This window comes from Bison bison, unplaced genomic scaffold (genome assembly GCF_000754665.1).
Source record: "Bison bison bison isolate TAMUID 2011002044 unplaced genomic scaffold, Bison_UMD1.0 scf7180017864341, whole genome shotgun sequence".
Lineage (NCBI taxonomy): Eukaryota > Metazoa > Chordata > Mammalia > Artiodactyla > Bovidae > Bison > Bison bison.
The window spans coordinates 2,965,587-2,986,396 of NW_011494913.1; the positions used below are offsets into that span (position 1 = coordinate 2,965,587).

The window sequence follows — 20,810 nt, forward strand, 5'->3', positions numbered from 1 at the left end:
TGACCACTGTTGAGTTTTCCAAATTTGCTGACATATTGAATGCAGCACTTTCACAGCATCATCTTTTAGGATTTGAAATAGCTCAGCTGGAATTCTATCACCTCCACTAGCTTTGTTCGTAGTGATGCTTCCTAAGGCCCACTTGACTTCACATTCCAGGATGTCTGGCTCTAGGTCAGTGATCACACCATCGTGATTATCTGGGTCATGAATATCTTTTTTGTATAGTTCTTCTGTGTATTCTTGCCACCTCTTCTTAATATCATCTGCTTCTGTTAGGTCCATATCATTTCTGTCCTTTATTGAGCCCAACTTTACATGAAATGTTCCATTGGTATCTCTAATTTTCTTGAAGAGATCTCTAGTCTTTGCTATTCTATTGTTTTCCTCTATTTCTTTGCATTGATCACTGAGGAAGGCTTTCTTATCTCTCTTTGCTATTCTTTGGAACTCTGCATTCAAATGGGTATATCTTTCCTTTTCTCCTTTGCTTTTAACAGCTATTTGTAAGGCCTCCTCAGACAGCCATTTTGCATTTTTGCATTTCTTTTTCTTGAGGATGGTCTTGATCCCTGTTTCCTGTACAATGTCATGAACCTCTGTCCATAGTTCCTCAGGCACTCTGTCTATCAGACCTAATCCCTTAAATCTATTTCTCACTTCCACTGTATAGTCATAAGGGATTTCATTTAGGTCATACCTGAATGGTCTAATGGTTTTCCCCACTTTCTTCAATTTAAGTCTGAATTTGGCAATCTACCTGTGTTTATGTTAAAAATGCTGTAAACAGCAGATTTTTCCAGTTTTATAGCTGTTAATGATAGGAGGTCTAGTCAGATACCTGTAACTTATCATGGCATGTGGAGTAAGTCTCATATTCTTTTTCTTGAGTACCATTAATATGCACCACCTTTCTTTTCCAGTTTGTGGTACCCTGAAGGCAGGAACTGATGGATAGCTCTATTAAAATGCATTTGTTAGTTGCAGCCAATCGCTTCAGGCTATTAGGATTTCATAGATCACTTTTTTTCTAATTGTTGGCAGAGCTGTCCAAACTTTAATGTGAATAAAAATCACTTGGAGACCTACTTAGATACAAATTCTGGTTCGTGAGATCTGAGGTAAGGACTGAGAGCCTTATGCCAGCAATACTGGTCTGGGTCCACACAATGAATAGCATGGATGTGTAAGTCTTGCTATCTCACCAAGAGTCAACCAGTATGCTTCTCTGTCACAGCATACTAACTTGTATGATTTGATGGTGAAAAGTGAATATGTGAAAGTGTGAAGCTAGCACATGTAATAAAGTAGAGGACAGTGGGACCGGAGGCAACCTGAAGAGTGTTACCATCACCAAAGTCATTCAGATTTAAATAGTCAGCATACAAAGCTGCCAAAAACCCCTACAAACTTGCAAAGTAAATTCAGGTCACATCCAACTGTTTATGATTCCTGTTCAATGTCTTACTCCACAAATGAATTTTAAAAATAGAAACCTCACATCCAAATTTACAAAACGGAAAATGACAAAACTTTCAGAAAAACAAACAAAATATCCAAGATTATCTTCAGGTCTACGACCTGGCAGAGTTAGACAACACCAAAAGCATGATTCACAAAAGAATAAATGTGTAAATTGAACCTCATAAAAATTACAAACTTTTCTTTGTGAAAGACTTTGTTAAGAACTTGAAAAACAAACTTCAGAGCAGGGGGAAATATTTGCAAACCATACATCTGGCAAGGAACAAGTGTCTAAAATATATAAAGAACTTTCAAAATTCAACGTTAATAAACAATCCAGTGAGAAAATGGGCAAAATACATAAAGATATATTTCATCAAAGAAAATATAGCAATAAGCACAGGAAAAGGAATTCACTATAATTAGTCATTAGGGGAGCAAAAAGCCACAGTGCACTATCACATCATGACTGCTGCTGCTGCTGCTGCTAAGTCGCTTCAGTCATGTCCGACTCTGTGCCACAGACGGCAGCCCACCAGGCTCCCCCGTCCCTGGGATTCTCCAGGCAAGAACACTGGAGTGGGTTGCCATTTCCTTCTCCAATGCATGAAAGTGAAAAGTGAAAGTGAAGTCGCCCAGTCGTGTCGGACTCTATCGACCCCATGGTCTGCAGCCTACCAGGCTCCTCCGTCCATGGGATTTTCCAGGCAAGAGTACTGGAGTGGAGTGCCATTGCCTTCTCCCACATCATGACTACCAGAAGGTAAAGTAAAAAAATACTGATACACTAAATACTGGCAAAGATGCAAAGAAACTAGATAATTTTACATCCATAGTAGTAATTTAAAGTGACAGTTACTCTAGAAAGCAGTTTGATCATTTTTTTTATAAAACTCAACATGCTATTACCACGAGATACAGCAATTGCATTCTTAGATATGTATTACCTATTAATGAAAATGCATGTTCACACAAAAACCTTCACACAAATATGCACAATGGCTTTTTTCTTAATTGCCCCAAACTGGAAAAAACCTAGATATCCTTCAGTGGGGGGATTGTTAAATAAATTGTGTTACATTAGATTCTACTGAGCAACAAAAAGCAATGAGCTATTAATACACATAACAATTTGAAAGAATCTCCAGAGAATTATACTGAAAGAAAAAGCTAATCCTAAAAGTGTGATTCTATTTATATAGTACGTATTTGAAATGACAAATTTCAGAGACAGAGAGCACATTAGTGTCTGCTAGGTGTTAAGAATGGGACAAGAGGCAAAGAAGTGCGAAGGAGGTAGGTGTGGTTATAAAAGAACAACACAAGGAGCTCTTGTAGAAACAAAATCATCATACTTAGTATCTTTACTGTGGTGGTGGATACACAAATCCACGTATACAGTAAGACTGTACAGAATCAAATGCATACACACACACACAAAGAAATGAGTACAAGGATGAGACGAGAAATTTGAATAGAATCAGTCAATAGGATCAATGTTCATATCCTGGTTTTGCAATATGCTACCATTGGGTGAAACTGGCTAAACGATATTCTGAGATCTCTCTGCATTATTACTTATAATTGCAAGTTAGTCTACAATTCTCTCAATAAAAATGTCAATTAAAATTAAAACTAGACCATATCATTCTGAATTTTTAATCCTAATCAAGGAATCTCTCCTCTTTCAAATAGGCACTTGGGAGCTACCGAAGCTGGTTGAGTATGGATGACTTGACTAGGATCGTGGATCAAAAGAATTGATATAATGACAGTAAGTATGATGAATTAAAGGAGAAATTACCGAAGGCAGGGACACAGAAAAGCATAATCAGGGATAAAGAAAGAAGTGATATTGAGGTTGATATTGCACTCAAAGAAGTGTGGACTAAATCTGTGCCACTGGTCAGTTCAGCAACCACATAGCCAGCAGATGTTCATTTTATCCAAGTTCTTTTGTAATTCACACAGTATGTGAAAATCTGATTATAAAGCAAAGGCATTTCTGAGTTATTTCACTATGTTGAACTAATTCTTTTATGCCCTATTTTTAACATTTTGGTTAAAATGAAACGTTTTTAGTTCTTGGTTTCAATAATTTTACAATTTTATAACTGTAAGTGAAATACATTTTCTAATCACTACAATAATTAGCATGTTTTAAAAAATATTTTTTTAGATGTTTGAAGATTGGAGAATTGGAGAAATGTATTAGATTTGTGGTTTTAATGAAATGTTTAGAAAATTTTGATTAAATAAGTTTGTAATCAATATTGAAATGTCTGAGGACATCTCATTTGCTGATTTTTTTATTTTTTGACTTATTAGTTACAGGTAGAATTTAAATGTTCAGAGAAATACTAGTCAGTGAATTTATGCATGTATTTAATTGTACATAAAATAAAATCCAACAGGAGTGAAGGTCCTCATGCATTAAAGATTACTACCATCAAACTGCAGATCCAGAGGCAGTCCTTCTCTGCCTCCACGACACCAGGCCACCATGGCCAGGTCTGCATTCTCTCTTTACAGCCTTCTTACCTTATGGGGTTGTCCATCCTGGACACCGTGAGGAAGGCAGCGAGATTGGCTGTGTAGGAGGAACACACGATAAGAGTGAAGAGCCACCAGCTGCCCATCACAATTCTCATGGCCATGGAGTTCGCTGAGGATTCTCCACCTGCAGGAGACAGGCAAAGGGGATTGGTCTGGGGTTTCTGCTCTCACTCCTATCCCCAGAAATTCTCTGCCCTGCAGCCAGGCATAGGGAACCACCCCTGGTGATGAGCTGAGGATCAAGAAAGTGACTGCCAGCTGCTTATGGTGGACTCTGACAGTTCCGGAAATAAAATCCTAGGACCACCAACCTCAGAAAGGGGTGGAGGACCACAAAATACAGGAAAGCTAGGCTTGGCATTTTTAGTGATAGGATGTTTTTGAAAATGCCAACAGTAGAGTTCTGAATATCAAACTCTTCCCCTTAGAAGATTCTCCTCACTGTGTTGAGAATTTCCAGGGTTGCAACCCTATGTAAGGTCCCTATCCATTTTAAATTCACATGAAACAGTCTCAGGAACTCTGTAAATGTAAAATTGCCTTATACCTAGAGGGTTCTCTAGCTTTCTTTTAAGCCTCAGAAATGAGATGCACCATATCACTTTTATTAACATTCGGCCCTCACTAGATGACTTTTTTCTATGATTTTCAGAAATCACTGTATATGACTTATAGTCCGAAGCTGCCTCTTTGAGGTCAATCGTTCCTCCTCGGTGTCTCAGGGGGTAGCAGAAGAAAGCTCCTTGCTGACTGTTATTATATAACCTCTCGAGCAGATAATACATATTTTGCTATGGTGCAGATAAGTCCAGGACTCACATTAGGAACTTTGCAATTTTGTTGTTTCCCATCAAAACTGTAACTCCCCAACTGCTATCTAGATTTCTCTGAGATAGGAGACTGAATCTCAAGAATGGCTGGAGTATTGCTTAGATGATTGCAAAACAATTGTGATTTTTTAGCCCATGAAGACTTCACATTTAAGCAAGATAGCTTCATTTGACAACCCTGTCTGCATAACAATCAATCTAATGTGGGAGGGGAGGAAAGTGCAAGGCAGAACTAGAAGTTAATTTTATCTAAAGAGGAAAATCAGGACTCAAAGTTCTTTTTTTTTTTAATCATTTCATTTACTTTCTATCTGATAATACGTGGAGTACAGCATGATATTAGGACCATCTTAGAAGTTAAATAAAATTGCATTTAAAATGACTTTGGGAACATGAACCTAAGAATGTCGTCAGTGGACAAGTCCTTCCAGGACCTTGGGGTTACTCCAGCATGCAGAAACCGGGAAGGTACCTTGCTGTACGAAGGCTCCGTAGACAATCCAGATGGCGCTGTGCAAGGTGGCGGAAGCAGAGGGCCGGGGCTGGGCTGCACTCTGAGCCCTTACGGCCTGAATCCGGTTCAACACGAATATCAGCACACCAACCACGGGGATGGCTGCCGCAATGCAAGCCCACACGGCAAAATCAAATGGAGCGAAGAGGGAGAAGATGCTGATTTTCTCCTCGGGCTTCTTGATGAGGATTCCCACCGAGTAGTCCATGTACCGCTTGCTGAAGTCCACAACGCTCTCCCTCTCCGGGGTGATGGTGATGGCGGAGATGGCCAGATCTGCTCTCTGAAAGGCAAACCATCTGGTCAGAAGGCAGTCCTCAGATTACTCTGGGTTCTACCTTCGCCCAAGGCCTGTCCACTGCCCTTTGGGTTGTTCAGAGGAAAAGGCTGCAAGTGTTGACGCCTCATGACTTTGAACGTTGTAAGGAAAATCCAGCATCAGGTTGTCTGCCATTACCACCTTCAACTTACATATGTCTCCCTAAACCCCAAAAACTCCTGGAAACCACTTCTGGAGGAAAGAGTCTATCACCATTTTCATTTCTGTGTGAATTGTAGGTTTTCTTCAATTTCTTAATGATTCCGTTAGTGAACTATCTTTTTACTTTTACTGGTATTTCGATCTTACTGCCCACCCTTCCCCCCAGCCTGTCTTCTGGACTTGTCTTCATCCTTCCTATACTTCAGGACCACAGGGACACTCCATTATTCCATCAAACCTCTCCAAACTCCATCAGCCCACACAGATATATCTCTTCTCTAAAATACTTTTGAAGTTATATGGAGAGTGTAGAACTACCTTGAATCTCATTAGGGCATCAGTCCTAAGTTGCTTTATATGCAGGCTCTATGCCAGAGAGTAGTATATTCCAAGAAAACAGGGATCATCTTCCTTCTTCCACTTCCCTTTACTCATGGCTTCTCAGACACATGGTTGCTTCTTCCTTTAGTAAAGCCATGCAGTAAAGGGGCCCCCAGGGCATCCACTGCTGTGACCTCAAAAGTACCTCCCAAGATTTTTGCTTTCCAAGATGAGCTTAATTTAAAAATAGACAAAGACCCCATTAAGATGAAACTAGATTGTGAGGTTAAAGCTGCCAAGACTGGTACAGACTAAGATCCTTATGCCTGAGTTGATGCTGGCATAAGAGCATTAAAATTGTACAGTGATCATCTCTATCTTGGCTCTCTAAGTAGGAGGCACTGTCAGAACTAGGTTTATTTTAGAATGACCAGTTGTGACAGCTTATCCAAACTACATATTCAAACTGGGGAAAACCACATAGAAGAACTTTATCAGGTCCAATACACAGGCTGGAGGGGCAGATATACTGATTGCCAAACTGAAATCTAACATACCTAGGATAAAGAGAAAAACTCTTGGAGGTGACCATGTCAGCTCTCAAACTTGCCACATGTGCATTTCTCGTTCTTGCTTCTCTTCTCAGAAACCCAAGATCCAGGGAGGGTTTTTTGTTTGTTTGTTCTGTTTATGCTTGGAGAATATTTAAGGACTGAGAAGGAAATCTAGGGGATCAGGATAGGTTAACAACAGAGGATGGAGGGAAACTAACATATGAAACCGGGTCCAGAGCAGAAGCAAGGGAGGTGACTGGTGACACCAGTGAGGGCTGAGCTGTAATAGGAGGAAAAACACTCCCCGCTCTGAATCTGGAGGTGAGAGCACTTGTCTGCAGATGTGATCTTTATAGGAAGTTGAAATAGAATCTCATGTCCAGATGTCTTCATTTCTTTCCTTAATAGAGAAGTACTTCTTTTTTCTAGTTTAAGATAGGAGATTATTAGGTTGCTTGAGGAGAAAGATAAAATTTTGCAACAGTTTCTAAGGAATGTTGCCAAGGGACCCAGTAAAGGCCATGGTAAGGAACTGGGGCTGTCCTGAAGGCCCAGCCGAGGTGATGGCCACACATCGTTTATGCATCTATCTGGACAAACTTGTGGTTTTCTCCTCTAATTGCACAGAGCCGCTGGATGTCAGAGTCAGAAGGTAGGTAATAGAACCAAGTCAGGGTTTCAAGGTAACAAGAAATCAAAAATAATTTAGGAGAATCACAAAAGATGAAGGAACAGGGGTTTATCTGGACAACCACAGAGGGCACGCCAGGCGGGAAAGGATGCCATACCAGAAAGGCATAGAAATCTTAGAGAAGAATGAACCTCAAATACATGTGCCAAGTGAAAAGTGTCAGAGACAAAAGACCGGTATGGCATGACTGCTTTTATAGTACATATTTGCAAAAGCAAATCTATTGACTCAGAAAGTAGATTAAGGGTTGCCTAGGGCTGGGTTGGAATGGGATTAATTGTAAATGAGTATGACGAATCTCATTGGGGTGATGGAAGTGTTGCAAAATTAGACATGGTAATGGTTGCACAGCTCACTAAATTTCCTAGAAATCATGAATGATACATCTGAAATGGGTACAGATTATATATAAATTATTCCACAATAAAGTTGTTATGGGTTTGGCTTTTGTTTTCACCTCCTTTTTTATATTAAGTTGATTTAATGAGCAATTTCTTGTCATTAACAGGATTAGAATGCATGCTACTGGAAAAAAATGACAGCTTAGGAGAAACTGGAGAGAACACAGGTATCCTGTCTGCATTTATGGGTTTATAAAGAAAAGGGCTTGTGTTTTAAGATAAAATGCCGGAGTCAGAAGGATGACAGGTTGTAGTCATGGAGTGGGACAGTGACAGCAACATGTAAGATGCTAACAGGATGCACGGGGACGGGTGCTCCAAGGTCACTGGAGATGAATGGTCAAAGCACTGGAAGCCCAGGGTTATCTGTAGGGATGTCAGAAATGTCCAGATTGATGGTGAGGGAGGACTTGAGCAGATCCACCAATGTAAACGGCTGTCAGTAAATAACCCAGAGGCCACAGGATGGCAAGGGAGAGGAGGGGGACACAGTGAGTTGGCCTCGTGCCGTGGGGACCAGGTTCTACGGCAAAGAGGAAGAGGAAAGATTTGAAATTGACCTGAGGCACTAGGGACTGAGATTTCACTTACCATAGCAACGCAAACACACCTGCACACTCATTCACACACACACATGCACGCGCACACACACAAGACACACCCGCCCGCTGCTGTGGGCCATGGAGAAGAGATTAAGCACGCACCCATCTTCCCCACACCCCCGTCCCCATGAGCACTGGGCTCCTACTGCAGCTCAAATGTGGGGGTGGATTTCATGAAGGGCACATGGTGCTTCAAAGGAATGATAGCAATGGACATAGAAGGAAAACCCAGAGTGCCTGGGCATTGGAAAATAAAAGGAAGAATGAGTACAGCAGGGAGGAGGGTGAGCGTGGAGGAAGAGATCCTTATCGTGTGGAGAAGGGTAACTGTGATCTGTCCAGCTGGTCCTGAGGTTCCAACTTCAAAGGGGCCCAATTAAGACATCACCCCAGAGGCAGACTAGGGGGCCCCTCCCCACGGATCTGCTTTTGGGACCTACCTTGCTGATGAGCTCCCCGATCATCCCGTTCCAGGAGGTGTTATGGAGCTGGTGACCGTACCTGCCATCGGGGGCCTGGTAAATCTCGTATTTGAAGCCCAGAGCCTTGGCCAGTGCGTCCAGGACATCGATGGAGAACCCTTTGTAGCGCTTGGGCTGTCCAAGAATGTTCTCAGCCACCATCACAAAAGGTTCTTCCTGAGGACAACAGAATGAATGTTCTTCAACTAAATCACTGGCTCATTAACACACATCTTTCCAGGGTCTTATTGGAGAGACCAATCTGATGAACCATAATTTCAGAACATTTGTGGACACATGCACTGTATTTACCCAATTTAAGCCTGGAGTCTGAACCTTTCTGACTTTTTCTAAAGTGGTTTATGGATACTCAGGATACAGTGCACAGGAAAATCCCTCCAACCAGCATACTGACGGAGGAACAGATTTATCTGTCCTCTGTCATTTCAGACTCAGCTCAGCATCCCATTCTCCTAGGATAACATGGCTTGTTTTCATGCCTTCATTTGTGACATTCAGGACTCTGTCCTTTGGAAATGCTGTAATTCTTTAGGACACACACAAGAAATGTGAATACCTCTCATCTGGGATAATAAATGACAACAGAGGTCTGTGACCCAGGTTGAGAGAAGACTATTACATCTATCAGACTGGACTAGAAAAATGGATGCCGAGTCACAAGACAAGGTCATACCACACAGCAGATTAAACCTCACTGTCCAAAAGTCCAAAGGCAGGCCATGGGCACATTAACACATTTTGTGCTGTGTCACATGTGCTCCTGTAGGGCACACGGTCATCTGGAAAACACCTCAGGCTTCCCCACCATCATCCTGTGGAAATGACAAAGAAGGGGCCTTATGGCAACAGCCCCAGAGACCTCATTTCATTAATTTAATCTGGGGGTGGGGGGATAAGGTACAATGCTTATTCATGGTGTGCATATGGGGACAGCAGGAATGTCAGTGCCTGTCTTCCGAGCTAATAAGAGATAAATCTAAAATGTCTCCTCCAGTTGTAAAAAGTTGAAGAAAGAAATGGGAAGGAAGATGCTTTGAAGGTAACCGAAAGAAGTCAAAGTCTGTGGTTCCAGGACAACCATGCAGAGAAATTGCAACCAATGGTCTTCATTGTAAACTTTGTGTCACATGGGCCTATGAGTGGTGTTGGGTTTTAGAAAGATGTCTTCCCAACATCTTTCTGGGGACTCTAGCTAGCAGCAAAAATCTCCTAAGGACAACCTGTAGGTTAAGATCCTACGTCCCAAAACAAATAGAGCTGTTATCCCCGCTCTGGCGTTCAGCCCTGGTTCTGGATGACTGGTCCTTGTCTAGAGCAGGCCAGCGACCTGCCATGGAGGGTCTCAGAGGCCCTGGAGCAGAATCTCCAATCTTACTCTTCCTTCACTATTCACAAAATTCTTTGAGTGAAAAGCCTATGAAAGTTCAAGCCACTACTTAAGATCCCCTTGTCTCCAAACTCAGCATTAAGCCGAACAGAGAGAAGCTCCTGACTCAAAGCCTGAATGACAGACCTCCCCCATGTGCCCAGGATCCTACCAAGACAGTCACCACTTTGAGAGTCAGTCCTTGGAGGCGGCTGCCCATGGGCCTTTCCTGCAGGCTGCCATTCAGGCCCTTCTCCGAGTCCCACGTCGCCAGCTGTGAAGGCAAAAGGGAATGTGAGGGACAGACGGGCACCTTGCAGACCTTAGGAATCAACCGCCGAAGTGGGCTCCTGAGTCAGACAGCTACGAAGACAGCAGCCCTAGAAGTCTCCCAGAGACCCAGAGCCATCTCACAACCTTAGAAAGAATAAAGGTGTGACAGATAGAGCCCCACCTCCTCCATCAGCTCACCTGGATCTTGAAGACTTAACACATGCTTGAAATGAAATCAACTTGTAGGAACTTGTTTACGGAATAAACATTTCTGTCCACCCACTGAGGCCATAGCATCGAGCCTCCCACAAAGCACTCTCTTTCTTTACCGCTCCTTTGACTTGCCCAGGCCAGTGGTCCTTGAGATCACTTGCTTCACCAGGGAAAGATGAAGTTTAACAGTGAAGCAAGTAACAAAGACTCAGGTTTAAAGCTTGTGTTGCACCCTGATGCCAACCATAAGCAGGACCAAGAGCTCACTGTCTTACCACAAACTTCATGATTTTCCCTGATAGGTAGATAGAAGTCAAGAATACACATGCCTTGGGTCTGCCACATCCTCCCAAGCCTGCAGGATCTAATAGATGCATCCCATCTCTGTCAGGCACCTTAAGATGGTCAAGGAGATGCTAGCCTGGCTCAGAAACACCTGCAGACACAGATGCCCTAGAGACTGCTTCCCTTCCCTGCGTCCCTGCAGGGCCTGAGCAACAATGATAAACCCTTTGTCTAATCAGTGATTTTCAATTATTAATTGGTGAGATGTAAATAATATAGATATTGGCCCCATCTAAAGCCAACATAACCGGGATCTTAGTGCTTGGGCATGAGAAAAGTTAATGCTTTCCCAGTGATCCTGGTTGAAAACCTCTACTCTTCCAGGTCACTGGGGCTCTGACTTAGTTGCACATTAGAATCTCTTAAGAGGGCTTTTAAAACATCCTAAAGCCTGAGTCCCATCCATAGAGATTCTGACTTAATTGGTCAGTAGTGGATTGGACCATTTATCTCCTGGAAGATTTTAAGGCACAGCCTGGATTGTGAACCACTGCTATAGATGAAAGCAGTGATCCTCAAACCGTAATATGCAGACAAATCACCCAGGGGTTTTACATGCACTTTCTGATCCTGGGACCTGAGATTATTCCTGTCTAACAAGCTCCCAGGTGCTGCTGCTGCTGATCCATGGACCATCAGTTCAGTAGCAAGGGGTTAAAATTCAGATTGTCACAGACAGCATCTTACCCTTCATCAGAGAAAACCCACAAGACCCCTAGTTAGGCTGAGCAAAAAGAATTACCCCTCCGTGGAAAAGTGTCACCAGGTGCCCTAAAGGAGGCACCAATAGCATCACGTAAGGACACTTCTACTCTCCCAGCATTTCTCATAGCCCTGATATCTTCAGCAAGGTTAGCGCACACTGAGCCTTGAGTATGAGGCCACAGTTTCAGAATCTGTGGGGCCGCTCTGCCTGGAAGATACTAGAACCCCGAAGCCTACAGTAGAGACATCAGAATGAGCTATGTGATTCTAGAACCAGTTTAAAGGAACCTAGAAACTCCTGCTGTCACTTTGGATGTGATACCAGCTAAGACCCACTTCACCCTAAACAACAGGATGCCTGGCAGCGATGAGGATCATTTAGTTAGAGCATGGCCATATACTCTGAGGATCTCCCCCACAGCCACCACTAATTCAACTGTGGGGCATTTCAGTGAAGAGCAAAGTTAAGATCTATCCTAAGCCCTCTGCAAAGATATCAAAGATGTCACACTCTGGAAACTGGCATAGTGAAAAGGAACCTGGTGGCTATCTCTCCACCGAGTCTCAGGAAACAGCCCTGGGACTCGGGATCAGCTCCTGCAGCTGGGTGCAGATGCTGGCCAAAGTGAAAAGACAAACTCGGACAAACAGATCTAGGGTCTTGGCTCCTTACATTCTTTGGACCCTGTGGTACTGGACTTAGGGGACTCGTGGTATGGATTTGGGCAGCCTGCATCTCATCCCCAGACTTGTTCAGCCCAGGCATTGGGGTTGCTTAACCCTGTGTGGTCTGTGGCATGCCCTGGATTGGGTGGTGTGATGAAGGTTCCCTTTACTCTCTTGTGATTTACAGAGTTACGATGGAAGCAGTGATGACATGGCAGTTCCAGGGACTGATATTCTGCTCTGCACCAGGACTTGAATTCCTGACACCTGCTGCCCAACTTCCTCAGCACTGGTGAAGGGGCATCTCCACCCTGTGCTGCTCTGGCTTGGATTCCAGAACACCTGGAATGAGGTTCTGCTTGGCATTGATCAGACTTCATCTGTCTTTCCACTGGGATTATAATCAGTCATGGGAGTGGAGGCAGGAAGAAGCACTTGGGATAAGGCCTGTCTGTCTAGGGTTTTAGCTCCGCTGTGAGAAGGGCTCCACCTCTTCATGCTTGTCCACACCATCCTCTGCTTCTAGCCCACTGCCCAGCTCAGGGCAGCAGCATCTCTGCCCCAGGCTATCGCAACAGCCTTTCTGCTGATCTCATCACACTGTCTTCCAGCCCTCCTCCATTGTGCTGATGTTTATCTTAAATAAAATCAAACATGGACTATGTTAATTAAAATTTCCTAATCAATTCCTATTTCCTAGAGAATAAGTCCTAACACTTTTACACTCAGCCAAAAGAAAGCCCTTTCTGATCGAGACCCAACCCTGACAGTCAGCTCCAGCACACGCCAACTCTACTAAGTCCCTCATCTTCCTCACGCACATGGTGTTCCCTCCTCTCCACATTCCAGTTCCTTCTGCCTGGAATGCCACTTCTCTTCAACGGGGTCTGCTACACTCTTACTCAATTTCTTTCTTTCTTTTTCCTTTTGGCCGAGAGGTACGCGGGATTTTAATTCCCCAACCAGCTATTGAACCCGTGCTCCCTGCAGTGGAAGCACATATCCCTAATCACTGGGCCACCGGGGAAGTCCCTCAATTTTCTAAAACAATAAAAAAGAAAAGCTTTCAACTGTAGTATTTTTAGATTCACAAAAAAAGTCATAGAGATTGTGCAGAGACTGTCCATAAACCCCACGCCCAGTTTCTCTTGTAGTTAAGGTGTTACTTTAGTATCAGCATACATTTCCTCACAGTGTTAGTCCCTTAATAGTGTCTGACTCTGCGACCCCACTGATTATAGCCCACCAGCCTCCTCTGTCCATGGACTTCTCCAAGCAAGAGTACTGGAGTGGGTTGCCATTTCCTTCTCCAGGGGATTTTCCAACCCAGGGATCGAACCCAGGTCTCCCACATTGCAGGAGGATTCTTTACTGTCTGAGCCACTAGTGAAGATCTATTATGGCTCAATTAAGTTTTAGGAAATTTCTACAAATCTCCACTTATAAAGAGAAAAGAACTAAAGAAAATGTGTTGTTGTTTAGTCACCAAGTCATGTCAACTCTTTGCGACTCTATGGACTGTAGCCCGCTAGGCTCCTCTGTCCATGGGATTCTCCAGGCAAGAATACTGGAGTGGGTTGCCATTCCCTTCACCAGGGGATCTTCCTGACCTGGGGATTGAAGTCGCATCTGCTGCATTACAGGCAGATTCTTTAATGTCTGAGCCTCATAACTAATGAAATATTTAGCTCAAATCTCCACCACTGATACAGAGCTGCAGTAGAAATGATCTTCCACTCTGGACCTAAGTCTGTGATCCTGCTGTGCTATTTGGGTTTTTTATCTTGTTCCCTGGGATCAAAACCCTGTCTTCATAAACTGTCTCTAGAGGCTCAGGCTCTTGGATTGAACCTTGCCTTGCTTATTCCAATCTCCAGAGTTTCTAACCTTGCCTGAATGCCGTTCTCCTCTAGAAGATCAACTCTCTATTACTAGCATAGATTTTGGGAACTTGGAGATATTAAATTAGCATATATTTAGGAGCCAATAGATCTTTGTTCTAGGTATGTTTCCACCACTCACCTTAGTGACCTCAGCACATTTTACAGCATAGTACTAAATCACAAGAGGCAATAAATATTTTTGAATAAATTTATCTTCACTGAAATTCCATTTTCTTATCTATAAAATGGAATAAAAATGCCTTTCTGCCTACCATGTTGAAGAGCTACTCAAAGGAGAAAATGATTTTAAAATAATACATTAAAAATTGGGGCTTCCTTGGTGGCTCGGTGGTAAAGAATTTGCCGGCTAATGCAGGAGACACGGGTTCAATCCCTGATCTGGGAAGATCCTAGTTGCTGCGAGCAGCTAGTCCTGTAACTACAGAGTAGGCCCCTCTCTGCACAACTAGAGAAAAGCCTGCACAGCAACTAAGACTCATCTCAGACAAAAATAAAAATAAATAAAATTATTAAAAACTTAAGAAAAAGCAGTAGTTTAAAAATCCATAATAACAAAGTAACGGATCAGGATATAAAAAAGTATGTGCAATGTGACCTTAATTGTGTGTGTTTTTTAAAGGCAGTGGTTAAAGTGGGAAGAAATATATTTAAATGTAATATTTGAATTTATCTTAGTGGTGGAATTATGAATAACCATGATTACCTCTTTAGGCTTTTCTAGGCTTTTAAAACGTTTTTCTTTCCTTTCACAAAAAAAAAAAAGAAAATAAGATTTTGATAAAAATAACTAGCAAAGGTAATGAAGCCAAATCCCATCACGTGTACTTGTGTGATTGAGGGCTGAGTGGAAGGAAGCAATCAGAGTCAAATTATCTGTCAGAAGGTCAAGGCCAGGGTGAGAGTCAGAACTCAATACAACAGTCCTCTGGCTACAAGGAGCTTTGGTTGAGGTGCCCATCTCCTAGAGGAGGCCAGCATCAAGGTTCTGTGGGACAGCATCTTATATTCTAAGGTATTTCCAAGATGCTGTGGGGCCCAAGAACCTATTGGGTTTGAGACAGGGCAGTGGCCCCTCCTAGAACCCAACTCCATGCAGACAGGCAATCTTTCTCCACTAAGGAAGAAGCACAGCCCCAAATTATGTTAGTTACTTCTTGAGCCATCCCAAGGCTAAGTCATTTAAATCAAAGTGCAACTACGTGAGGAAAAAAAAAAAGATTCCTCCAACCTGTAATTATTATTCCTGTTTCTTTTGTCTGAAAGTATTTAGGGCTTAAAGATTTTTATTTTATTGTTTTTCAATACAGATTTCTCTCTCCCTGGCCTTCAGGCATCCTGTACTCTGACAAAGAAAGAAAAAATACTTCAAAGAGAAACCAAAATTCTGCCTTCAAACACATCAAAGTAACCATGTTCCAGGATCTTGGATCCTTCAAGTCGAGCAAGAAAGTTTATTATTCCCTCACATCAGCCTGAAGCCAAGCGCCCTAAGCTGAGTGAATCTCCCTATTTTCACAAAGACTTGAGCTCTTGCCCAAATCTTAAGACCAGAGTGGTAAACTTTCATTATTTCTGAGTGAGGCCATCTCTCTGAGCACCTGATTTGTAAGATCAGAACACAGAAAGTCACATCCTTTTCAAACAAAATCTTTTGTTTAAAAGACTGCAGTGGAAATTAAAAATAAAGTAAAATAAAAGCCTGTAAGTGGATTCCCAAACTTGCAGCCCATCAAGATTAGGAGAGACTGTGTTCTGCCTCCCTCCTGAGGGTGCCTGGGGTCCCAGTTCAGAAAGCTGGAGAAAAATTTTCAGATAATAAAATCTAAATGAGGCTGATAGGCTTGATAAATGGGAAGCCAGAAAAATCTTTCACTCGGAGAAGTCCTGACACTCAGTCATACAGCTGCAGACCATTTCATCTGTGCATAAGTGCATCTTCGTTGACTTTCCTCTTGCATTTTGCAGACAGAATTTTGTTTATGGGATCGATGAATTTATGGCCACAGACACCCACTTTTGACAGCTGACCTGTCAAGATCAGAGCCTGAAAAACTAATTTCCAGCACTGTTAAAATGAGAACTGCCTCTATTTGATAAGACAGCTATGGTTTTCATTCATTGCCAAGATCTGCTCTACCCAAACCAGAAGCGAAGATGGAGCCAGAGGTTACAGCACAATCGTCACTTGAAAAGAGATACATGGTTTCAAAATCTGATGATGACAAACAACTGTTCAAGAGATCAGCCAATTGGAGAATAAATTTCATAAACCATTGGTCTCAGGAAAATATATTTCTTTGAGTCAATCAGGGTGTTCTTCGTGTTAGCATTTGAGTTGTGAGATACAGGGGTTTGGGACTTTGTGGCCTATCCTTATTAAATGCAGGACTATTAACCCTAAATGAGATGAACCTCATTTGGAAGATTGGGCTTTGTGGTCTGTCATCTGGTTATAGAGGTGTTGTAAAGTATTGGTTTCTTTCCCTGGGGAGGAAGAAGGAGAGAAGAGGCAATCCAACTGCTTTACAGCCCAGAATATGACCAGCTTCATACATTGAGCCTTGCCAATTCTTTGGGAGGGAAGGGGGAAGAGAAGAAGGAAAGTAGGTTTGCTTAACCACAAATCTCATGAATGTGTGCACGCTCAGTCGCTTCAGCCGTGCCTGACTCTTTGTGACCCTATGAAATGTAGCCCACCAGGCATCTTTGTCCATGGGATTCTCCAGGCAAGAATACTAGAGCAGGTTGTCATTCCCTACTCCAGGGGACTGAACCTAGTCCGACCTAGGGACTGAACCTGTGTCTCCTGCATTGCAGGCAGATTCTTTACCGCTGAGTCACTGGGGAAGCCCAACCCCAAATCTCATTTAGCTAAATCCAGCAAGACAATAGATCAGTAACCTCTATCATCACATTTTTGCAACTGAGTAGGCAATACTTTGGTAGTAAACGTGTCTCAAGAGAGTACTAGAAGCAGGAAGTGAAGTTCTTATGACCGTGCCTATTAGACCTCACAGCCATAGTTGGAGCCCCATCTGAGCAGTATCCTCATCAACTGAGTGCAGACATCTTCGGCTGGGATACAGGCTTTGGTATGATGGCATATTGAGTTTATCATCATGTCAGTACATGGGCTTTTCTGAAATAATGACTCCTCTATTAGCTTTTATTCCTCAGCCCATTTTTATTAGAAAATAAAACCATTTGATATGTGTTTCAAAGAATCAGAGCCTTGGGTAGGGGTGGGGTGAAGGGGGAACCCACATCTTGCATCACCCTGAATTGGGTGATTCAGCCAGCACTGATCTCAGTCAGGAAACGCACCCTTTAAACTTTGGCTAAATGCAAGGACAATATGTTTAGACACAGAGCATCCTGGAAGCAGAGTGTAAGCATCTGAAAATAGGATATTAATATGTGCAGCCAAGGCCCCTAAAGAAGGCCTACTCTGAGAATTTGTTTTGGGAATTTCAGTGCATCAGGGTTACTAAGGGCAGGCTTGTAGAATATGAACCACAGGATAGGGTCATCAGATCGGATATACCCATGGAGAAAGGTGCCAGGACCACTCTTGAGGCTCCGGATCTGCTGTATAAGGAGAGGGAAGGGTTCTCCCTCTGAGGCATGGGATAACTGAAATTCTCAGCCCAGGAGCATTTGCAGAAAGAATTAAGCATTTGGTGAAAGTTGTACTTTCTGAAAACAAGACCCAGCAGAACTTGGGCTAAATGTCCAAAGGAAAGAGCCCTTAGAAAATGAAAGAAAAATGAAATACTCTGGAGAAATATCGTATATGAGAGCTTCATGAAAAAATCTTTAGCAAGGATCAGAGAAAGATACTCCCCTGGTAGTATTACAGAGGAGGGCAAGGAAACCTAGTCATACCCTTGACCCAGATTGCTCACGATGGAGCTACAAACAGACCCAAACTCTAGCTTCTCCTCTCTGAAAGCCCCAGGCACAGAGGGCCCACTGGGCTCACACTAACCACCTCCAATGGTGCCAGCAATAAAATTCTACTGTCACATCCACAGGGAGGATGGTGGCAGTCCAACTTCAGCTTAAGATACAGAAAGTGGAAACTGACATTGCTCTCATTGTATCACTCAAACAAACATTCAGATCAACAAAATATATTTTATTTATTTTTAAATTACTTACTTTATTTATTTATTTACCACATTGTGAGGCATGCAAGATCTTAGTTTGGGATCCCCGACTAGGGATCGAACCCATGCCCCCTGCAGTGGAAGTGCAGAAGCTCAGAATCTTAACCACTGGACCACCAGGGAAATCTCAACAAAACTATTTTTTAAAAATCCTCTGAGGACCTGGTGGTCATAAGACCATCTGGCAAACTGAATTTTAAAGGATGAGAAACTCCTCCAAGGAGAGACAGGATATAAGAAATATTCCATCTTTGGCAGAAAATGGCACAAAAGAGGTGGTATTAATAGTTATATGAGTGAATAGGAAGGAAAAAACCCTGAAACTTTACCAAGTTCTTAAAGGGCATGTGTGGGCCAGCCTGACAGCTGAGGTTCCCTGGGAGCCCAGATTCAAGGGCGACCCTACTGTGGGGGCCACATCCACTCATTAGCTCTTTCCATCAAGCCTCCACTGGGTGCAGAAAGAAAAACGGAACTCGTGAGTCATGGGATGATAGCAGATACAAGATATTAGTGTCTAGTATAGACTTGTATCTGGTATACATGAAGAAATCTTACAACTCAATTACAAAAAGGCAAACACCTCAATTTCAAAAAATAGAGAAAGAACTTATTTTCCAAAGAATATATGTGAACGGATTATATGCATATGAAAACTCAACATCATGAGTCATCAGGGAAACATCCAACAAGACCACATGACATCCCACTATACCACATAAGAATGGCTAAAATCAGGCTGATGTTACTGAGTGCTGGTGAGGATCTGAAACGCAAAGTGCACCCACTTGGTAGGCGGTTTGGCAATTTGCTATAAAGTTCAATGTACGCTGAGCACACCCTCCAGCAACTCCACTCCTAATTATTTCCATAAGGGAAATATAAAATATGTACACACAAAGGTCAGGATGTGGGTGTTCACAGAGACTTTATTCATGATAGCCCCAAAGTGGAAATATGTCACATATTTTCAGTCACATGTCAATCATGGTGACTGGTGAATGAGTGGATAAACAAAGTGGGGTATACTTATACAATGGAATCAGATCAGATCAGATCAGATCAGTCGCTCAGTCGTGTCCGACTCTTTGCGACCCCATGAATCACAGCACGCCAGGCATCCTGTCCATCACCAACTCCCGGAGTTCACTCAAACTCACGTCCATAGAGTCAGTGATGCCATCCAGCCATCTCATCCTCTGTCGTCCCCTTCTCCTCCTGCCCCTAATCCCTCCCAGCATCAGAGTCTTTTCCAATGAGTCAACTCTTCGCATGAGATGGCCAATGTACTGGAGTTTCAGCTTTAGCATCATTCCTTCCAAGAAAATCCCAGGGCTGATTTCCTTCAGAATGGACTGGTTGGATCTCCTTGCAGTCCAAGGGACTCTCAAGAGTTTTCTCCACAGTTCAAAAGCATCAATTCTTTGGCGCTCAGCCTTCTTCACAGTCCAACTCTCACATCCATACATGACCACAGGAAAAACCATAGACTTGACTAGACAGACACTTGGCAAAGTAATGTCTCTGCTTTTGAATATGCTATCTAGGTTGGTCATAACTTTCCTTCCAAGGAGTAAGCGTCTCTTAATTTCATGGCTGTAGTCACTATCTGCAGTGATTTTGGAGCCCAAAAAAATAAAGTCTGACACTGTTTCCACTATTTCCCCATCTATTTCCCATGAAGTGATGGGACCAGATGCCATGATCTTCGTTTTCTGAATGTTGAGCTTTAAGCCAACTTTTTCACTTTCCACTTTCACTTTCATCAAGAGGCTTTTGAGTTCCTCTTCACTTTCTGCCATAAGGGTGGTGTCATTTGCATATCTGAGATTACTGATATTTCTCCCGGCAATCTTGATTCCAGCTTGTCCTTCATCCAGCTTGTGTTTCTTCCAGTCCGGTGTTTCTCATGAGGTACTCTGTATATAAGTTAAACAAACAGGGTGACAATATACAGCCTTGACGAACTCCTTTTCCTATTTGGAACCAGTCTGTTGGTCCATGTCCAGTTCTAACTGTTGCTTCCTGACCTGCATACAGATTTCTCAAGAGGCAGATCAGGTGGTCTGGTATTCCCAACTCTTTCAGAAATTTCCACAGTTTATTGTGATCCACACAGTCAAAGGCTTTGGCATAGTCAATAAAACAGAAATAGATGTTTTTCTGGAACTCTCTTGCTTTTTCCATGGTCCAGCAGATGTTGGTAATTTGATCTCTGGTTCCTCTGCCTTTTCTAAACCAGCTTGAACATCAGGAAGTTCACGGTTCACATA

At 42.7% G+C, this 20,810-nt stretch overlaps 1 protein-coding gene across 1 annotated transcript in view; it reads right to left on the reverse strand.

Annotated features, from left to right (window-relative positions):
* GRID1 (glutamate receptor, ionotropic, delta 1) overlaps positions 1-20,810 on the reverse strand; it is a 686,979-nt gene that overhangs the window by 113,049 nt on the left and 553,120 nt on the right. The window contains exons 9-12 of the mRNA XM_010854508.1: positions 10,435-10,536; positions 8,855-9,052; positions 5,323-5,647; positions 4,006-4,144 (exon numbers count right to left, since the gene is read on the reverse strand). Of these exons, the coding sequence (XP_010852810.1) occupies positions 4,006-4,144; positions 5,323-5,647; positions 8,855-9,052; positions 10,435-10,536 (764 nt within the window). The remainder of the gene's footprint in view (positions 1-4,005; positions 4,145-5,322; positions 5,648-8,854; positions 9,053-10,434; positions 10,537-20,810) is intronic.